Source organism: Gastrolobium bilobum, unplaced genomic scaffold (genome assembly GCF_033153095.1).
Source record: "Gastrolobium bilobum isolate Gb01-03AN ecotype WA unplaced genomic scaffold, APGP_CSIRO_Gbil_v1 utg38683, whole genome shotgun sequence".
NCBI classification, from domain to species: domain Eukaryota; kingdom Viridiplantae; phylum Streptophyta; class Magnoliopsida; order Fabales; family Fabaceae; genus Gastrolobium; species Gastrolobium bilobum.
The window spans coordinates 22169-43858 of NW_026899857.1; the positions used below are offsets into that span (position 1 = coordinate 22169).

The 21690-nt window shown below is 32.9% G+C and overlaps 3 protein-coding genes across 7 annotated transcripts; 1 reads left to right on the forward strand and 2 right to left on the reverse strand.

The window, feature by feature from the left end:
- Positions 1-1549: 1549 nt before the first annotated feature.
- LOC133293962 (uncharacterized) lies at positions 1550-4519 on the reverse strand. Its single transcript, XM_061492597.1, has 4 exons — positions 4076-4519; positions 3768-3940; positions 2240-2763; positions 1550-2004 (listed from the first exon to the last, which is right to left on the reverse strand). Exons 1-4 carry the CDS (start codon positions 4517-4519, stop codon positions 1550-1552), a joined length of 1596 nt encoding a protein of 531 aa, XP_061348581.1.
- A 1877-nt stretch (positions 4520-6396) lies between these two features.
- Positions 6397-10484, reverse strand: LOC133293959 (formate dehydrogenase 1, mitochondrial). 3 transcript variants are annotated; one of them, XM_061492592.1, is made up of 7 exons: positions 10416-10484; positions 10167-10276; positions 8765-8936; positions 7601-8141; positions 7061-7185; positions 6773-6885; positions 6397-6656 (listed from the first exon to the last, which is right to left on the reverse strand). In XM_061492592.1, exons 2-7 carry the CDS (start codon positions 10257-10259, stop codon positions 6543-6545), a joined length of 1158 nt encoding a protein of 385 aa, XP_061348576.1. In that variant the 5' UTR covers positions 10260-10276; positions 10416-10484; the 3' UTR covers positions 6397-6542. The 3 variants fall into 3 exon arrangements, with proteins under 3 accessions (XP_061348576.1, XP_061348577.1, XP_061348578.1); XM_061492593.1 differs by lacking the exon at positions 10416-10484 and having other exon boundaries at positions 8765-8921; positions 10167-10397; XM_061492594.1 differs by lacking the exon at positions 10416-10484 and having other exon boundaries at positions 10239-10250.
- Positions 10485-11554: 1070 nt separating this feature from the next.
- LOC133293958 (protein farnesyltransferase subunit beta) lies at positions 11555-17016 on the forward strand. Of its 3 annotated transcripts, none has more exons than XM_061492589.1 (14): positions 11555-11750; positions 11834-11920; positions 12186-12309; positions 12955-12990; positions 13528-13610; positions 13732-13785; positions 14196-14247; positions 14557-14621; positions 15340-15396; positions 15511-15583; positions 15697-15783; positions 15862-16018; positions 16134-16258; positions 16607-17016. In XM_061492589.1, exons 1-14 carry the CDS (start codon positions 11611-11613, stop codon positions 16844-16846), a joined length of 1380 nt encoding a protein of 459 aa, XP_061348573.1. In that variant the 5' UTR covers positions 11555-11610; the 3' UTR covers positions 16847-17016. The 3 variants fall into 3 exon arrangements, with proteins under 3 accessions (XP_061348573.1, XP_061348574.1, XP_061348572.1); XM_061492590.1 differs by having other exon boundaries at positions 12204-12309; positions 16607-17015; XM_061492588.1 differs by having other exon boundaries at positions 12204-12309; positions 15340-15583.
- Positions 17017-21690: the final 4674 nt, after the last annotated feature.

The window sequence follows — 21690 nt, forward strand, 5'->3', positions numbered from 1 at the left end:
AATATTAAATATTAACTATTACGGGCATAATATTTAGTATGATAAATAAAGTTTAAAAATTACGGGCATAAGATTTGTTGCCTTTTTATTTTGATCACTATTTGTGAATTTTATTGGAACTCGTAAAATAATTAATGACTTTATTAGTTTTAATTATTATATATATATATATATAGGAGGGATCTTTAGACTCTAGAGTAAGACTTACAACTCTTACTCTTCATCTCAACCGTTGATTTCTGTCCATCTAACGGTTATCTATAATAATTAATTATTTATTATATATATATATAAAAATGAAAATGACTTGAATAATATAAATCATTTTAACGTTTGAAAGTCAAGTATTAATCCCCTCGAGGCGAAGAGATCACGCAAACGTGGGTACGTATAGCCTTTCCCAACAAAGCATTTTCTATACACACAATTAGGGGTGTTAACGGGCCGAGCCGAGCCGAGCTTTGGTCTTAAAAGGGTAAGCCTGTGTTTAAATGTGTCAGCCTGACCAAGCCTGTTACCTGTTATAAATATAACTATCGGCCTGCGGCCTGGCTTATTTATAAAAAATAACATCCTTGTTTAGCCTGTTTAAAAAAAATAAGATAACAAAAACCTAGTAATTCCATAAATATTCATAAATTCAATTTATATCCAAACAGCATAATATAGAACAAAGTCATTCAAAAAGTCTGCTTAACCAATAAAATAGAGTGAAATGGATTGAGGAGAAAGAGATGGCCATTACAAGTAGTATAAAAAATATAAAATATAAATAAAAAATAATATACTAGGCCAGCCTGAGAGGCTTTAAGGCCGAACTTTTGAATTGGAGCCTGAAGCCTTTTTATTAAACGAGCTTTTATAAAAGTCCAAACCTGTGCCAACAACCAATTTTAGACATGTAAGCTCAGGCCTTCACGAGCCGAGCCAAAGGCCCCTGAAAGGCCCCTGGTTTGTTTAGCACCCCTACACACAATCAAGGATTGAACCTCTGTCAGCATGCTTAAAGGATCCAACTATCTATTGACTGTGCTGAGCTTTGTTGATGTATGTATAATTTTTAAAAAAATTTATCTGGATCTTGAAATTGCTTTGGTATTGATGAGTTAATTAATGAATTTTTTTTGTATACAGTAATTAATGAATTTATTAATACTAAATATTAACTATTAAATACATAATATTAACTATATTTAAATTTGAACACTTTACTCAACTAAACCATTCACTGTTATTCTTAAACATGCATATTACATTGAGAAATATAAAAGAAACAGCCACATAAATATATATATGTTGGGATTTGCATTTGTCATTTAACATTACAAAACAAACTTTCCTACACACAATATTTTGTGAAGCCCACACTTTTTGAAGAAAAAAGAAAAAAAATAAATTACGGCACGCAAAACGAATCTCTATAACATTACAGAATCACTTTTCCTACAACATAACTCTTATAAAAACCATATATGTTACATTGAGGAGCAAAGCAACCGTCAACAAACGGAAGTTTTTATTCTTATGATACCAATCAACACTATTATTTTTAAAGTTCATCATGGCCTGGATTCCAGGGAACTTGTTCACGATGGTGATGATCATCAAGCCCACCATTCTTGATAGGCAATATGCTACTAAGAGATGGCCAATTTGGAAGGATTGGCTTCACTCCTGAGGGAATGTGGTTACTAGTTGTCCCTGCAGGTGCAAAATTGAAACGTGCATAGTACTCTCCTTTGAAAATGTACGCTTCATCCTTCCAGTGCACGGCGAAAGCAGCATCAATTCCACTTGCAAAGATGGTTCCCATCAAACCATAAAACCCACCAGAGATATTACCCATGGCAATGACATGCTTGGAATTATAGTTTATTTGAGCGTATTGGTCGCCTCTGAACAAGTAAGCTTCGTTTTCAAGAGTAGACCTGAATGCCGCATCTATGCCATTTTCAAAAACCGTATTTTTTAATGAGGGAAACATGGCAGTGATTGTGGTAGGACCTGAGAGAGCAATCTCGTTAAAATCGGAATTTTAAATAAAATAAAAAAGAGATTAAAAAATCATAAAATATAAAATCTTAATGTAAAAAAATAATAAAAACTTAAAAGTGTTTGAAATATGGGTTTATTACTGTTACTACATATAAGTTATCTGCACTAAATTCAATACGACCTCATTTTGGTAAAATATTCTTTCTGTTGAAATATTGGTAAAATAGTTTTGATGAGAAAGTGCCTGAGAGTATTTTGTCATCTTTGGTTCCTGGAGCATAGTCAATATAGGCACAAAGATTAGAAGAGAAGATGAATGCTTCATTGTTGTCAGTGTCAAACGCACAGTCTATTCCATGCTCTCCGAATGAAGTACCAATTAGCGATGGAAACCCATCACAAATAAGAAGTGGCCCATTCACAATCCAGTCATTCACGTAATTCAACCGCACGTACTCATTTTTCATGAATATATAGGCTTCATTTGTCTTAGATGAAGGGAACGCAGCATTTATATAACTAGGAACATTTGGAACATCATCAACATACCACTTTTGCAAAGCATCCCAGTTGTGATTCGAGACTTGTCTTTCCCGTTTCATATTCGCAGCAGCTGTAAAAGTTTGAAGGGATAGTGGCCGATGAATACCATCATCGCAGTAATATAATAATGGGTTCTGAATTAGGAGCTCCGTATCCGGATCCGACAGTGGATCGAAATGCCTGTTGATTATTAATGCGGTACCTTCCCTACGGATTGTCGCATGCCTGCCCATTTAAAAGCTAACTTCAAATTAATTTATATATATTAGTCATATATTATTTATTATTTGGGTCCCTTAATTTATTTTATCTTGCAAATAACTAAACTTTAACATGTCAAAAGTAAAGTTTTATGTGATTGGGGAATACAACTATGATGTTATAGGAAGAAGCTAGGTGAGGTCCACTATTAAAAGGGAAAGAAAAAAAAAAAGAGGTGAGATTTTTTAGGTGGGAGAATATGAGATAACTACCTCGTAGAAAAGGTAAAATGAGAGTAGTATTTTTTAAGTTATATATATATATATATATATATATATGGTTTAGCGGATGTAGCACTTAAGGATTGGTGCAGTCATACAAAACTACGTCGTTTTATAGTATGAAAGCATTAAATTTGAAAAAACATAATCATACAAAAGTAGAAATAAATATAAAACATTAAATATGGAGAATCATAACCATACAAAGATGAAAATAAATATAATGTTTCATTTTTCTATAATTAATTTTGAACGCGAACTTCTTTATTCTCACCCAAAACGACGTAGTTTTTAAGTGACAACACAAATGCTTATATGCAGTCACATTACAAATCATTTTGCCATATATATATATATATATATATATATATATATATATATATATATAGGGATTATCATTTCTCAAGTTGCTTGAGATAATTTTATCTTCGGCTACTAAATCATAACCGTACAAAGATGGATCAACGGTGATAAAGGAAGAGAGAGCAAAAGGGAATCATAACCATTCAAAAGTGAATCAATTAATATAAGAAAATAAATAAACAAAACGACGTAATTTTGAGTGGTCGGAGATAAACTTATCTCAAGTTGCCGGAGAAATATTTTTCTCATATATATATATATATATATATATATATATCTTAAATATTAATTTCACTAATAACTAATATCTTTCGTAACAAATAATTTGAAATTATTAAATATAAAATTGACTATAGCACAGTTAAAAAAGCTACACAGACAGACCTTGCTCCAGCTGGGCGTGTGGCAGTGAATAATTGGGCAGAGCGAATGTATTGAGGTGCAATGCCGCCAACAAAGCAAACTTGGTGTTGATCAGCGTACCTGTATACATTGCCAAGTGTCGAAGAAACCCAAATGCCACCGGGAGCATACACCTCGTAACGATAGATTTGAATCTGCCCCTCTGTTTGAACTTTTCTTGTGTCCATCACATCATGTACTCTGTCCCTGTCTCTGGGTATATCTTTTTTTTTACAAAAGAAGAGATATTTTTTCCAATTTTTCTCTTCTTTGGAGGAGGGATAATGTACCGTATTTCCACTGGTTGGAATTGGAAGGAGGGTATAGTGGTTAGGATCAGGACGCCAACCAACATCAATAGTGGTGCTAACGAAGGCATGCCTTCTTGGTGGCTTATTTGGATCAAGAATAGGCGCATCAGCATTGTGGACATAGTCATACAAATCGTAGTAAGTGTTGTTGGGTGAAGTGTCTTCTTGAGCTCTTGCTCTGAATCCATTTTGAAAGATCTCGTCATAAGGCTTTATGCTCCAACGGAAACAGCAACGCTTAACATCAGAGTTATGTTCGCCTGTTCTATATACGATGTTAGCCAAAGGTGGATTTCGTTCAATACAATTAACGCGGTGAACATTTTTCACCATATTTTGAGCTTCTTCTACATCTTTTTGACTCACAGGCTGTGCAAAACTTGATGAACACCCTCTACACGGCGAATTTGGAGGGATTGACATCTTTGCTAACAGAGGAAATTAAGAAGGTACGTCAAATTTTTAAGGGATAATTATATATAGATACTGGGGTACGTCAAATTTATCACAAAACTTGGAAGTCTCATTCAAGGACTGATGCACAAATTCCATTACCAAGCTTGACTCCTTCGTTGGATACCCCCGAGAGAAAAAGAAAACTCACATGCACAAAGACATAAGCTAAGAATTACATAACCCCATCAAGGACTAATGCACAAATTCCATTCCCAACCATGCCTCCTTCCTTGGATACCCAAGAAATAAGAAAACTCACATGCACCAAGACACAAGCTTACATAACCCAAGAAATAAGAAAACTCAACAAGCTGCTTGAGGCAATGTTATCTCCGGCAACTAAATCATAACCGTACAAAGATGGATTAATGGTGATAAAGGAAGAGAGAGAAAAAAGGAATCATAACCATTCAAAGGTAATCAATTAATATAAGGAAATAAATAAACAAAACGACGTAGTTTTGGGGTGGCCAGAGATAACATTGTCTCAAGCAACTCGAGAAATGTTTTTCCCACATATACATATATATATATATATAAATATTTATATAATATATGATTTTTACAAATTTTTACAAATTACACTATATACTTCCGGAAGTATATTACTAATCGAGTGTACTTCTGGGAGTACATAGTTTAGTTTATAAGAGTTTGTAAATATAACACTTCCCATAAGTATATATAGGGATAGGATCAATTTACACCGGCGTAACCAGATCTTAACCGTTGATTTCCGTGCATCTAACGGTTAAAATTTAATGGGAATTAATGATTGATTAATTAATGAGGCACAATAAATCTTAACCATTAGATGCACGTAAATTAACGGTTAAGATCTGGTGTAAGACTTATTATTCTTACACCGGTGTAAGATGATCCTGGTCCATATATATATATATATATATATATATATATATAAATGCTTGTCAACGACACAATGTGATTTTAAGTGAAACCACATATTTGGTGATTTTCAAAATATTCTCACCATATTTTGAGCTGCTTCTACATCTTCTTGACTCACAGGCTGTGTAAAACTTGACGAACACCCTCTACAAGGCGAATTTGGAGGGATTGACATATTTGCTAACAGAGGAATGAAGGTAACTTCTAACAGAGGATTTAATTTTTCAGGGATAATTATCTTACGAGGAAGAGGGAGGATTTTGGTCAACTAGCAAGCCAATAGCGATGAATAATAATTATGTATTAGGTGGTTAATATTCCTACCATCCTATCACATAATAAAATATAAAATAATATATATTTATAGGATAATAGGAATTTACAATATGAATGTCTTGTAGTTAACGATGACTTCGATGTCTAACCTCACTTAAATTTTTTAATCTGTTAAAAAAAATGTAATTTTATTTACAGGTATATATGACATAGAGCTATATATCCTTCGTTGGTACTGTTAGGCCATTTTATACAATGTCTTGCTATGACAATCCAACATACAGTAACTCAGTTTGGTGTCTTTTGTTCGACTCAACATTGGTAGAGCGGGGCAGACGTTATATAAACATATAGGAATGAATATTATTTTTAATTTTTTTTATCATATACCTAATTTTTTTATACATTATAATTTCGCCCCTTCAATAAAATTTAGCCATTTTTGAGTTGAGCAATAATAACTTCATTTATCATAATTATATAGAGAGATATGCCCATGATTGAAGGTCAATGTACCAACATAATTTAGGACAAAGATGGTGAGTTCTTCATAATTTACTTCCATTCCTCAAGTTCAATCTCATGTTAAAATTTATTTTACTTGCATTACAAGCAGTTCATTCAAATTCCAAAAACACAAGGACCATACTAGTAGACTGTGGTGTTCATTTCAGTTTTATTTCCAACATCAAATAAACGAGTTCAAATTCAACAAAGCAAGTACATTATGAGTTCCTTCCTGATTTTTATGTGGTCATCCAATGACCTTAACATTGGAAGGATTTATAAACACCCGATACATTCTTCACCGATACTGGCTTGCAAGTTGACCCTCCTTGACAATGTAGTTTTGTTCAGGAAAGTCTTCACCCTTAAAGTGCCTCTCAAGCATATCTTTGACCCCAGCAGCATAACGTAGCTGAATAAGTTTCATTTATTATTATTATTATTAGTTTTCCATCAAGAACATAGCAAATGAAGTGAAAGAACTTAGACACAAAAAAAGACAAGTTCATGTCTAGACGCTTAAATTACCTGTCCATCTATGGTGGTTCCAGAAACATGAGGAGTCATGGCATGGTTTGGCATATGGCGCCATGGATGATCCTTTGGAGCTGGTTGTGGGAACCAAACATCACCACTGTAACCTATAGAGAAACAAGAGATTCCAAAGGGTAATGAAAGAAATTAGCAAAGGAGAGGAATGACATAAATCTCTTTCACTTGTAAACAACTTAGTATGAAAGTTGTTACATTACTTCAACAATAATCTCTTGTGTTGTTGGAAACACACAAATTTTTATCAGCTGATTTTAGAATTACCTGCAATGTGCCCACTAGAGCAAGCATCTGCAACTGCTTGGGTGTCCATAAGTGCTCCTCGAGCATTGTTAACAATCAAGACACCTTTCTTGCACTTGGCAATTCTATTTTTGTCAAAAAATCCTCTGAATCATAAAAAAACTTTGGTCACTACTCATAACTGGGAAATGATCAAAGAATTCAAATATTCATGTATAATCTCCCATGTTGTCTCACTAGTAAAACAAAATGCGTGGAATATCCATGTACATCATTCAAACAAAATACTTGGTCACTTCTTTCTATATTGGATTAGCTATGAATTCCATGTGATCATGCATTGCCCATAAAAATTTTGAAACTTATAAATGACTTAAGATTTCATGTTTTAAAATTAGGAGAAAGTTATATTTACAAACTTTTTGTTTACAAACTACACTATGTCTGACTGGTCATACTTCAATCAAGAGTATGATTGGTCATACTTAGTGTAATTTGTAAAATAAAAGTTTATAAACGAATCCTTACTCATTATTTTATTGGATTGGTATGAAATCATACCTTGTCTGGTCAGTGAGAGGGGTATTCATAACAATTACATCACACTTTGGAAGCATTGCATCAAGGTCCTCCTCAAACTTAGCTCCAATTTGTTTCTCCAATTCTGGATCCATCTTAAGGCGATCATGATACAGAAGATTACAGTTAAAGGGTTTCAACCTTTGGAGTAAAAGCTTCCCAATTCTTCCTGCACCAATAGTTCCAATTGTCTTTCCTTCAAGATCATAAGCTCTATATGCAATGCCAGCAACATTCCATTCTCCACTAATAGCCTGCTTGTATCCAGGCAAGAAATTCCTCATTAGAATGAGGATTCTCATCAGTTCATCCTCTGCAACCGATACCACATTGCTTCCTGTGACCTCTGCCACAGTTAAACCAGCAGCAGCAGCAGCATTAAGATCAATGTGATCAGAACCAATGCCAGCAGTCAAAAGCAGTTCTAAATTTTTAGCTTTCTTTATCCTTTCCGCGGTGACATAGGCCGGGTGAAATGGTGTAGATATCAGGACATGGAGATCAGGAATGTGTTTCTCAAGTTCTGGCATTATGACAACAAATAATAGCAATAAGTTCAAGCAATCATAAACTTGAAGCAGAAAGTTCAGTATATGTCAAAAGAAATTAACAATCTTGAACACACATAATCTTCTCTATCACTGACTGATGCATTCACAATTATATGATTTGAAGCTTGGTTGCTTACTTGCATGTATTGTTGTGATATATATTGATAAAAAGTATAGTAGTGACTACTTAACTAGCAATACGTTTAATTAATTCAAAAGAATTTGAATTTAAAATTTAAAAGAATAAAAGAATAAAAGTTAAAAATGATATTTATAAAAAAGGTCAGAATTATTTTACACCGACATAAGTTACCCCCGTCTCGTTAATCCTATTTATATTTAACGATTTTGATTTATTAGACATATAAGCCGTTATATATAAACAAATCAATGACTAAGATACAGTTCTGATTTATTAGATATATAAATCGTTATATGCAAGTAAATCAATGACTAAGATTTGGTGAGTGTAAGACTTCTTAATCTTATAGAGATGTAAGAATATCATGCCTCACTGAAAAATAAACTAAAAGATTAAACTAGAAAGTGATCAAATTTAATATATAAAGATGAATTAATTTGGCTAAATACTAACCACAACCGGGTCCTTCTTTGTCATCAGTGACAATGTACTGATGACCCTGTGATTCGAGCCACTCACGTATACCCAAAGCTCCTTCAACACATCCAACGAAATTGGGATTCAGGGAAGCATACTCATTGCCTTTGTAGAACACCCCCACAATCTTCTTCTTTCCACCAGAGGCCTATTCTCAATAAGAAAAGTTAAATTGTGTTAATTATTAACTAATTGTATAACATAAATTTTTTGTTTACAAACTCTCATAAATTATATTGTGTATTCTTAAAAATACACTCGATTAATAATATATTTTCGAGAATACATAATATAATTTGTAAAAATTTATAAAAGAATTTTGCAAACTGATTATTCCGTTTGATTAATTGTATAACTTAATTACCACATTTATATCTTAATCTGTTGTCATGAAAACTGGGCTGGGCTTGCCTAACGACGGCCCAAAACCATTAAAAGAAAAAAGACACCGTCGACAACAGTTCAATTTAATTTCTATGAAAAGAAAAACATATAAACAGGGAAACGGAAGGGAATGGATCCTCGTATAGAAAAGTGGTCATGTTATTTGATCACAACCATTCATTTAAAAATTATATACTTTTTTTTCTCTTATCTCATCATTGATCAAATAACATGACCATGACTACTTTTTTCACTTGAGAGGATCCACTGTGGAAACGGATAATTTTGATTATTCCAATGCGACATGAGTTAGTCTGAACCACGTGTACTTGAGATGTAAAAGTATGGTAGTGTGAATCACAAACGCACATAGAGAGAGTGGCACACAGACGCTAGCATCCCGGGAATCACACATGCGAAAAAGGACAAACAACAACAACTTCGGTGCCTGTTTCACCGGAAAATCATGATTGCAGCATGTGACATTAGATGGTGGGAAAGGATCCTGTAAATCTTAGTCTTATTTTATAATGATAATAACCATGTCATGTCACACGCGTTTAGTAAGCGGAATTTTTTAAATAAAACCATACCTTATATGTTCATACTTTATAATAATTTTGTTTTAGTAAAAGTATGTAGACACATGTGTTCATACTTTATACTAATTTTGTTTTAACACATTATTTATAAGGTTTAGGGTTAACGCAGCTGCAAAAATTATTTGTCTGCCACGTAGAAAACATGAGAGAGAAAAAAACATGACGGAGAACTCAATCTTTTTAATTTCTACCACTTACTGAAGAAATGATTTTACCTATTTATAAACACAATTTTTTTTTATTTGATTCTTTCAAAATCAAACTTGTCAGATACAAGATCTCAGTTTAGAGTTGATGGGTGGTTGCTGAATTGAAGAAGAAAAGGAAAAAAAGAAAGAAAAAAAGAATTAACACATAATTCATAGGTTAGAGGGAACAGAGATTGGGCTTACATGAATGTTCCTGGTGAAGGTGGAAGAAGAGATCAAAGAAGAAGTGAGCAAAGAACGAACGGCAGAGGAAGCAGCGCGTTTCATGGCGATCATTATCTCACGAAATTAAACTGAGAATTGGAAGATTAGTAATAATAATAGAAAGGAAAAAGAGTGAGATGAATTGAAGTAGAGAGGAGAGTGAGGTTTATATAGGGAATAGAATGATAGTTAAGCAGTCAGAATAGTTGTAGAGATGACTCGGTATACCTAGGGATTAAGTAGCAGCCTTCACCTTTTCGTCTGTCCGGGTTACTGCCTTTGTAGCTTTCGTAATTATTTAGTTCACTTTTATTGAGCTTTAATTATGCAATCTCCACTTTCCTTTATTTTTTTTTGTGTTTTTTAATATAATAATATCCGGTTACAATTCCCTGACGTCAATCATCTATTATTCCATTATCTTCATCTATTACAACTTGAACACAATTATTATACGGGTGACTCGCTGTTCTCCTTGTTATATTTAAGGGTTATATAAATCAAATTTTTACGCATATACAATAAAAGTGGATCACACCTATATTTTTTTTTTCTAATTATTTGTGAACTTCTTTTATAATTTTGTTTCACTAACATAAGATAATTCATCTTCAATAATATAAGAAAAATATTTCCCGATATTTACTATGATTATGTCATGGAAAAAAATTTAATTAACGATGATAAAAAAAAGAGAAAAAAAATATTAAAATAAAAAATTATAAAATTATCATATTTGATTTGTTTATTGATGATTACAGGTTTGTTTGGTATGATATATAAGATATGATGTTATAAACTTATATTATATGTTATGACAATTTTAGTTAATTGATGTTAGAATATTCAAGTGCAATAAATCTTACATTGAGATAAAATTATGGTATCAAAACCTTGATATGATATTATTAGCAATAGTGTTTAACTAAAAGGATTTGATACAAGAGATATACAACCGAGATTGGAATAAATACAAAGGATAAACTATCTTATCTAATAAATATAAAGGATAAGAATGAGTCAGTAACTACAGAGTATACACGTAGGATCATATCTTTCCTAACACATTATTTAATAATAGACTAAGTGAAGTTCATATAAATAAAATAATCCGCCTTAAAATTTTGAAAATATGAAGAGGAAATTTATTTATCTAATCTAAAAAAGTTTTAAGTACTTATGATTCAAAATCAGAAAAAGCTTATAATCACTTTTTCAGTCAAAAATCAAAAAAAAAAAAAAAATCTAAATGGATGGGCTTGGATAATTTGTAAATGGTTACAGGCCTGGTGCGCAAAAAAAAAAAAAAAAAAAAAAAAAAAAGAGCGTTGCTTCTCGCAGTTTCTGGCCAGGCCACACGTGAAGAAGGAAACACTTTTTCAATTTGAATACTATCACTCACCTCACGCTGGCACAGAGAGAGATGGATCCTTCGTCGTCGGCGCCGACGGCGGCGCCACCGAGTCCGACGGTGAGTCAGCGAGATCAATGGATGGTGGAATCACATGTTTTCCAGATTTACCAACTCTTCGCCACCATTCCTCCCAACGCCCAATCCGTCATGTCCGTCTCACTCTCACTCTCACTCCTTCATTCTCAAATTTTCTTATATCGTTTTTCTGATTCGATTTTTCTTCACTTCGTAGGTTGGAGCTGCAACGCGATAAACACATTGAGTTCCTTTCCAAAGGTCTCCGTCATCTCGGTTCCGCCTTCACCGTCTTGGATGCCAAGTCTCTCTCTCTCTCTCTCTCTCCCTTTGTTGTTACGCAATTTTAGTGACAGTCAGGGGAGCTTAGCAACTCCCTGTACCGGAATCCAACTGATTCTGTTGAGTTAGTTAGGAGTAGCTTCCTGATATCATTCAGTTCTGTTATATGTTATAAGTAGTTATACTCTGTATCATATTATTAGTTTTTTGAATCAATAAACAACATTCAGATTCTCATCTCCTTTTCCTGCATTTTCTTACGATTTATATTATTGGTTTTAAATTAGATGTTGTTGGTTATGTAGTCGTCCCTGGCTCTGCTACTGGATACTCCACTCTATTGCACTGTTAGGAGAATCTGTCGATGACGAACTCCAAGATGACACCGTTGATTTTCTTAACCGTTGCCAGGTTTCCAATTCTGTTTCTAAATCTCATTGCATTACTTATTTCTTCTTTTTTTGGGGGGGTAAATTAGTGACATAATGACCCCTAAGCACGTGGATCAACTGGATGGGAGTTGTTCCGGCTTAACTAGTGGTCTCGAGTTTGAGCTGTGTTAAAATTTGGTAGAAAGAGTTTTATAACCCCTGTGGTCCGACCCGGCCCGAATCCGGATTAGCCGGCTCGCGTTGGACTGGTTACCGGATGGTTTATACCAAAACAATTAGTGACATAATGAAAAAAAGCTAAAAAACAGAAAAATGACAGGGTAAGAAATTCATTTCCCAGAACAATAAATACCTTGAAACTAGGTAGTTGAGCTTGAAGTATGCAATAAATATTGTTATGTTATGCTGCCTCTCCTAGTATCAACCTATTTCATTGCATGCTCCAATGGATATACTTATACTTATAGCTGGAAAGAAGTAACCCAGATTTAAGTTTGGACTTTTTGGTTTTTGCTATGTGCTGATTTTGATCAAGCGTGCCAAACATGGCATAGCTGATCCTTTAGCTGTTGTGTTTTAAGGCAGGATTTCTTGGCTGCCCACTTTTTTCTTCTTATCCCATTTCTATCCATTGATAAATCCCTTGTTCTTTGTATGCCAACAGGATCCAAATGGTGGATATGCTGGGGGTCCAGGCCAGGCAAGCAACTATTCTGATTTTGTTGAATTTCTTTTGTAGCTTGTTTCTCTCTCTTTAAAACTGCAATTTGTTGTCTCTTGCTGCCAACTCTTTATGTATATGAATACAAAACTAACTAATACTGTGGTTAGTTTTGAAGTAAAATACGCTTCCGTAGTTATGTATAATATATGGCTGCTGCTTTTATGTAGACTAAAGAGAGGTAATACAGCATCGTTCAATTGTGTGGCTTAAGAAGGCTGTAGTGTTTGAGTTAGAACTGATTCGGTTCAATATGTTTAGGCCATATTTATATCCTTTTTTAAATTATATTGATTGAAATCTAGTCAAGTAATGCCTTTTAATGTAATTCTTTTTTTTCTTTTTTTTTTAATGTAAGTTATATGCCTTGTATTTTTTAGGTTGACTTTCTTTTTGCTGTAACTGTAGTCTTTGAAGGAGTGTAACACATATTGAAATTTAAGTTTTATGTCTTTCCTTTTTATTCTTTTAATGTTCAAAAACTATAATGATTAATATCATTGAAATCTTCCACAGATGCCTCATCTTGCCACAACTTATGCTGCAGTCAATACACTGATTACTTTGGGTGGTCAGAAATCTTTGGCATCAATCAATAGGTGGTCAGTTTATTCTCTCTTCAAAGCAAGCTTTTACTATATTATGTTGTATTTATGTGGTAGAGTTGGTTTTCATACATTTGGAATTGATTGGTTGGTACTTTGAATATATTATTCTCAGAGATAAATTGTATGGGTTTCTGAGGCGGATGAAACAACCAAACGGGGGATTCAGGTTTGATATCTTATTCATCTCTGTGGCTTCAATTGACAATAAGAAATCAGATCGATGCTGTATATCCATTTTTTTAATTGTATTTGATGGGATTCATTGAATTTTATAAATAGTAGATAACTTCGATGTGACAATCCTTACGAATCCATCTATTTGCATTCTGCTTGCACACACATCATTCACACCTTAGAGCGGTGACAGATTTTGATTTGCTTGTGTTCGTGGAGGCAGTTGTGCAGAAATTAAAATGTGCCAACCTGCACAAGTCTGAATTGTGTGACTTCAAGTTATGTGTTAAAAGCATTTCTTAATGCTAATTATTGCCCTCGTTGATACATTCAGAATTGATTTGGGAAATCATCTTTTTTAATTCATTCTTTATTTTTTCAATCATCAAATACTTCATTCAGGATGCATGTTGAAGGAGAAATTGATGTTCGAGCTTGCTACACTGCCATTTCTGTAAGTGTTGGTTAGCTCTGTAGCTGTCTTCGTTTCACACATGATTGTGTAGATATGCATACTTGATCAGGCATTGCACTTTGTGGATCATTGTCATGCATAATTCTTATTAGAATGGTCCATTGAAGTAGACATGGCTCAGATAGCGTATTACTAATTATGAATGCCAGGACGGTTAAAGCTGTTGGCTAACTAAGACCTTTTTACTGTTATCCTCTATTATCTTCATTGTGGGAGGGGGACTTTTTATGCTACTGAAGGTATGAAAATGTATCTATTGCATGACATAGCGAATCTTGTTGTAACCAGGTTGCAAGTGTTTTGAACATTTTAGATAATGAGCTGATCCAGAATGTTGGAGATTACATTTCAAGGTCAGTTTCAAGAAGCAGTAATTTTAATATTGGCACTGAATTTGACAGTATGTGTACAATTTGAAGAGCAATGTTTAGAATAGAAACTTCAACAGCTTAAAACACATTTTTATTGTTTTACTGCTTAGATTGTTGATTGGTTTTCCATAAGATCAACTTGCTAGCAATCAAAATATCCTGACATTAAAGCAAACTGTTTTATTATCTCTTCATTAACTATGTGCGATTCATATGGGTTCTTTAATTGTAGCCACTGGTAATAATTGAATGCCACATTATTTACAATGTGGTTAGTATGACATGTTGAGGTACTGAATACTTTTCATTTTAATTTTTTGGGAGATCTGAAGTGGTTTTGGCATCAAAGCAAACTGTTTTATGATCAATTCATTAACTGTTTCTGGTCTTAAATGGGACCTTCTAGTTCTGCCACTGGTAATACCTGAAAGTCCTGATAGCCACAATGTTGGTAGTATGTTTTGTTGGGGTACTGAATTCACTCCGTTCTGTTTTGGTGCTTTGAAATGCTTTTGGCTATTTTTGTATTAGACCATGTTTAGTTGGCTAATAATTGTTCCAGCTTTTTGATGGCTTTGTAGAACTTTGGGTTTCTTGGTGTTAGCATCAATTCAGTGAACTACTCAAAAATGAAATAATGAATTGCATGCTGTGTAGTTGGTATGTAACATGTTTCATACGCTATGGTGTTTCTCTGCAGCTGTCAAACTTATGAGGGTGGCATTGCTGGAGAGCCTGGTTCTGAGGCTCATGGGGGGTATGTATCATCAAAAACTCTCTCACACACATTCATTATATCTCTTTGCAATGATATGATGTTTAAAACAAAAGGAGGTATGAAAAGTCTTAGATTTGAATATTTGTTTATCAGATACACCTTTTGTGGATTAGCTGCAATGATTCTGATTGGTGAGGTTAATCGCTTGGATCTGCCTCGTTTAGTTGTAAGAGAATTGTTCCTTTTCTACTGGCTTCCAATTAATCATAGGAACTTCTTTTGAAGTTGCCCATACTTTATGTTATATGAAGGATATAATAATCTAAAGCCTTGCATTAGGAGTGGGTGGTATTCCGGCAAGGGAAGGAGTGTGGATTCCAGGGGAGAACGAATAAATTGGTTGATGGATGCTACTCCTTTTGGCAGGTGATTTGAATTTTATATTTTCCTTGTCAGTCTTCTTTGTGATATAGTTGGATTGAAACTTGAGTTGAAAGTAATCAGGGAGGTGCTGTTGCACTATTGCAAAGATTATATTCTACTACTGTCGACAAACAAATGGAAGAGGCCTCAGATATTTTTACGACATCCGATGTATCTGAAGAAAAAGTAAGTTTGGATGGAACCTCTGGTAATGCGACTCACCATTTTAGGGATGAAGGTAAGTTGACTTTGAAATACAACGTGTTTTAAAAATTCCTACTACCATGATATACTACATGTCTTGCTAATTTCATTTCTCATGAGTTTGACACTTCAAATTCTACTTATGGCAGACATCAGTGAATCCTGTTCAGGTGATTTTAAAAATATCGGTTATGACTTTATCAATAAGTGGAGAGCAAGAGAACCACTTTTTCACAGCATTGCCTTACAGCAATATATTCTTTTATGTTCACAGGTCTGCATTTTATCTATTGGTTTCGTGTCTCTCTTTATCCTTGTATTTGTAATTTCTCTCTTAAGATGCCTTGTTAATTCCTAGTAAGCCTGAAATGAAAATTCATCTTTATCTGATTGCATCTTATCCAAGAATTTGAACATTTTAGGTTTTGATGCATATGACATTATATTCTGCAAAAATACAGATGGATGAGAGGTAGAGATTTTAAATTTCTGAAACTGTTAACTGTGACAGAATCCAAACATCAGTTGAATCAGTTGACAAAATCAAGAAAGAGTTCATTATCATGGCTGTCTGCTTTTTTTATATTATTTTGGGTCAATCATTGTTCTGTGCTTGATGCAGGAGCAAGACGGGGGACTGAGAGACAAACCTGGTAAACGTAGAGATCACTATCACACATGTTACTGTTTAAGTGGGCTCTCATTGTGCCAGTATAGCTGGTCAAAGCGCCCAGATTCTCCACCACTGCCTAATGTAGTTTTGGGCCCCTACTCCAACCTCTTAGAACCTATCCATCCCCTCTTTAACGTTGTCTTTGAACGATATTGCGAAGCTCATGAATTCTTCTTTGCTGGGTCGTGATTGGTGACCAGGTTTTATCTACCTACACCTTTATCTGTAGAATGTAAAATGAATTCATTACAACATTATGTAGAAATATCATAAAAACACTGTTGGATTGCTGATTTAGAATATTGTTGAAATATCATAAAAACATGGACTTCCGTACTACAAAAAAGTTGATATCTCTTGTGACCCATGATTAAATTTATGACTTATTACAAATTACTTAGACTCTTCATTATTAATGACGTCAAAAAATGTTCTTCATCATTAACTCAATCTTAGTAATTTATAAATGATGCTACCTCGCTATCTTAGTGCTGAAGCTTTGTCGATCACTGGGCTCTCAACAAGGAGCAATAGTGGTGATTTTGTTTTGTACATGGTTTCTCTTTTGGTCCACGTCTATCGTAGTCCCCTTGCAAACGTTTTAAGGACCTGTTTGGATAAAAAAAATTCTCTTCAAAAGCTATTTTTTTTTAAGAAAAAAATATTGTGTAGAAAAAATCTGTTTGGACATATGCTTTTAAAAAAACGGAAGTCATAAAAAAGATCAAAAATTTACTTTTTTTAGAAGTTAAAAATTTTAGTTTTTGAAAAAAACAAACAAAAGTTAAATATTTTTAAAAAAATCTAAATAGTCTTAATTAAAAAAAAACACTTTTAAAATAAACAAGATATAAAATGTACATTTTAGGAAGTTCATCTGAACGGGTTCTAAAAATTTGAATCGGATTAATATAATCCTGTAATATATTATAATTACAAAAATACTTTGATTTCTGTTCTAAAACGATATCGTTTTGAGCTCACTGGAGATAACTTTATCTTTAGTGACGACCGGAGAAATTCTTTACCCATTAAAGCCTGATGTCAAGTTACTCAAATTGACGAGAGATTTACGAATTTGTAAGGAATGATGTTTTAGAAGAATGTTCTAATTATCTAAGTCAGGCCACAAAGATTTACGTAATATGGCATGACTTATTTCTGAAAAATAAAATCTTGGTTTAGCCTGTTAATGAAAATAGGACAATAAAAATTTATCCAAACAAAATATATGATCAACAGAACTAATAATTTCATGAAGATTCATAAATATAATGTATATCCAAACATTATAATATAGTGCAAATTAATTCTAAAAGTCTTTTTAATTAATAAAATGGGATGAAATGTATTGAGGAGAGAGATGAGGCTATTACGAGTAGTATAAAAAATATAAAATAAAAATAAAGTTAATATACTAGATCAGTCTGAGTGGTTCTAAAATCGAGCTTTTGAATTGGAGCCTGAGACTTTTTTATTAAACGAGCTTTTATACAAGTCCAAGTCTGGTTACAATAACCAATTTTAGACTTGTAAGTTCAGGCCTTCACGGGCTGAGCCGAAGATCCCTGGTTCGTTTAACACCCCTAATCGCAGTACAACTCAAACTCACCTGCAGGATCAGGAAGAATCAGCACTGGAGCAGTCGTCAACTTCTTTTTCCGATCCCAAAAGCATTCTTCACATTCCAATGTCTACACAAACGGAGTATCTTTTCTTCTCAGATGGGTCAATGGTAAAACCCATCTATAAAACTACGGTATTGAAAGTGGATTTTTTTTTATAATTAATTATAAATTTGAATGTTCTCCTCTCATGATGGAGAATAATACAAAGTAAATTTAATAATTATATATGTACCACTTTTTTTTAATAAATTATATTCAAATAAAAAAAAATTCTATTACAGTTACATTTAAAATTTTGTCTTTTATAACACAAGAATACACAAAATACAAGTTTAAATCTATTAATTATAAACAAGAATGTGCGCTGACTCAGTAAACATACAAATACTTCATAAGATTATCTCACGGATTAAGCAAGATACGTGTACGTGCAGATAATGCCCTTAATAAAATAATAAGTCTCAAACTAGCCAAAAGACCCTGTAAACGGAACCCATTAAACAATAATTTGATGCATCAAGAGTCAAAACTACCCATAAATTATAGGTTAAATTAGATTCTAACATGATCTAATTTAATCAATAGCATATAAATTTTCAAATGTTATATAATGATTTTCACCTTTTACAATTTAATATGAACTACGGAATATATATATATATATATATATATATATATATATATATATATATATAGGGTTAAGATCATTTTACACCAGTGTAAGTTACACTTTTAATCTTGTCCGTTAATCTCACTTATATCTAAGGGCTCAAATTTTTTAGTAATGTGAGCCATGAAATATAAGTGAATCAATGGTCAAGATTGAGTGTAAGACTTTTAACTCTTACACCGGTGTAAGAATATCATGCCCCATATATATATATATATATATATAATCATGTCTTTCACACTCACTCACACATATATGTGTGTGAGACATGATCCTTTAAAATCGGTGTCAAACAAAAAAATTTGATATCAAATCTCAACCATTAATTTTTGTCAATCTAAAAGTTATAATTTATTAAAAAATTAATAATTAATTAATAAGTATGACCTATTAAATTATAATTGTTACATTCACGAAAATGGTTGAAATTTGATGTCAAAGGATCCTGCCTATATATATATATACACACACACACATAGAGATAGGTTATTCTCATATTGGTGTAAAAATAAGAAGTCTTACACTAAATCTTACCTGTTAATTTTCGTGCATCTAACAATTATAATTTATTGGGTCATATTAAATGATTATTATTACTCTATAAATATTAATCGTTAGATGCACGAAAATCAACATTTATTATTATACTTGTGTAAGTTGATCATATATATATATATATATATATATATATATATATATATATATATATAACTATTTCCTCTTTATAATTAAATTGGTACTTGGTGTAGCATCATTAGTGAGTTCAACTACAACCTAGGAACTTTCACATCTTCTGACTCTATTCCTTGCACTCAGATCATGACATCTAACATAAAAGCCTGTGGGCGTTTGGTTGAGGAGAAATTTTTTGAATACTAGAGAAATGTAATTGATAGGGAAATGGTTGGAAAGTGAGTTTGGTAGAAAAATGTAAAAAAAGTTGTTTGGTTGGTTAAAAATTTATTAGAAAAATTGAGAGAAATTCTTGAATGTGTGTTTGGTTGAAGATAAAATATTGATGGGAAAACTTAATCAAATTACAAAATTATCCTTTTAAAAATAACTATGTAGGACCAATTGTAAAGGGTAATTGTGTCACTTTATTAACTTCTCCGATTTTTCACACAAATACCACCTTCAAACTTGCTTTCTGGAACAGTGGTTTTTTGCTTTTTAACATGCAAATTCAAAAGCTGGGCAACTGATACTGATGGGTAAATTTAATAAGATTAGCGAACCAAACATGGACAACTTATTAAGTAGGAATCACTTTGATGGGAAACAAACCAAAACTCTTGAAACAAACACCCCCTAGGTGTACTCTGAATATGGGAATATAGAAGAGATTCTCAAATTTGATCCTAATAAGGCAAAAAAAAAATTAAAAAAAATTAATTTAAATAAAAAATTATGAATTTATTGTTTTAAAATTATTTACGCGTGTATTGCAGTGTGTCACGTACTGATTGGACATATGACCATTCACGCATAAGTTGGGCGTGACCCACGAGACACTCACACCTAAACAAGATGTGACCACTCACACGCCTGAAAAAAGCGTAACCTAAACGCAACTCACGCCTTTAAAAGGAACAGTGAGCATTTTGCCACTATTGGCAAAAAAATTTACCAAACTGCCATGCCAATAGTAAATTTTGCCAAAATGCCACGTGGCATATTTCGCTACACTGTGTATCAAAATATGTGTGTAAATAATTCGCTACACTACACAGTATAGCTAAATATGTCACGTCAGAACCAAAAATGCCATGTGTCAAAATTGGAAAAATTTGCTACAAAATTAAAGTACCTTTTGGGCCAAGTTACCAAAAAAAAAGTATCTTTTGGGTCCTCAACAAAAATCACGGGACCCAATTTAATCTCTTAAAAAAAAATTGACTCGTGATCTCTATGAATTTCAAAATAGACTCATGTTAGTCTTTTTGAGGGACTAATGTAGATCTTCTTTGAATTTAAGAAAAATCACGATTTTGGCTAAATGAGTCTATTTTGAAATTAAGAGGAAACGAGAGTCGACTTTTTTCTTCTAAGAAATTAAATTGGGCCTTGTAATTTTAATTTTTGTTGAGGACTCAAAATATATATATATATTTTCAAAAATTTGTGTATACACTTGCACACACTTGCTCCAATACAAGTCCGCCGATGATTGAATTTTATTGGAGGGATACATAAATGATTGATTGCGACAGTAGTATTTTAGATATTTGAGATTGGGATATAACATCATGAACCTAGCCGGATTAGTGATCATAATATATCCAGACTTCAATGATGTGCATTGTGTGATGGGTTTTAAATTCATAAAAATATTTTATTCCTTATATAAACTGAAATCAATGATGAAAATCTTAATTAAGTTTTTTTTATTTGTTATTCAAAATTGTAAAGAATATGATATGATATAAGCGTAAGGTTACGTGTGTGAGTAATATTATTAAAAAATGTACATAAAATAATCCCAAATGGCAAATAGTCAGCATACTATGCTTTCGATGACGTAATGCCTTAAACGAAACTTTTGCATTCACAAACATTTGAATTCAAATTTTTGCTTAAACAACATCAAATATATTCCACTTAAACCAATGCTTTTGATATGCCTTAATAAATCCCAAACTAAGCTAAAGACATGTTTCCTCGGTTGGTGCTATTTTTTTTGGGTACATTAGAGTACCGTGTCCTGAGTTGAGTTGGCTACTTTGTCGACCCTG

Bases quoted from the DNA above. Each gene is read 5' to 3' on its own strand.
- LOC133293962 (XM_061492597.1), bottom strand. From the start codon at position 4,519: ATGTCAATCCCTCCAAATTCGCCGTGTAGAGGGTGTTCATCAAGTTTT. The intron at 3,941-4,075 runs GTACATTATCCC...ACAGAGGGGCAG, and splicing joins TTCCAACCAGTGGAAATACG to ATTCAAATCTATCGTTACGA. The intron at 2,005-2,239 runs GCACTTTCTCAT...TTGCTCTCTCAG, and splicing joins AGATGACAAAATACTCTCAG to GTCCTACCACAATCACTGCC.
- LOC133293959 (XM_061492592.1), bottom strand. From the start codon at position 10,259: ATGATCGCCATGAAACGCGCTGCTTCCTCTGCCGTTCGTTCTTTGCTC. The intron at 8,142-8,764 runs GTTAGTATTTAG...TCATAATGCCAG, and splicing joins CAAAGAAGGACCCGGTTGTG to AACTTGAGAAACACATTCCT. The intron at 6,886-7,060 runs GTAATTCTAAAA...GTTTCTCTATAG, and splicing joins CTCTAGTGGGCACATTGCAG to GTTACAGTGGTGATGTTTGG.
- LOC133293958 (XM_061492588.1), top strand. From the start codon at position 11,611: ATGGATCCTTCGTCGTCGGCGCCGACGGCGGCGCCACCGAGTCCGACG. The intron at 13,611-13,731 runs GTGGTCAGTTTA...TATTATTCTCAG, and splicing joins TCTTTGGCATCAATCAATAG to AGATAAATTGTATGGGTTTC. The intron at 14,248-14,556 runs GTAAGTGTTGGT...TGTTGTAACCAG, and splicing joins CTTGCTACACTGCCATTTCT to GTTGCAAGTGTTTTGAACAT.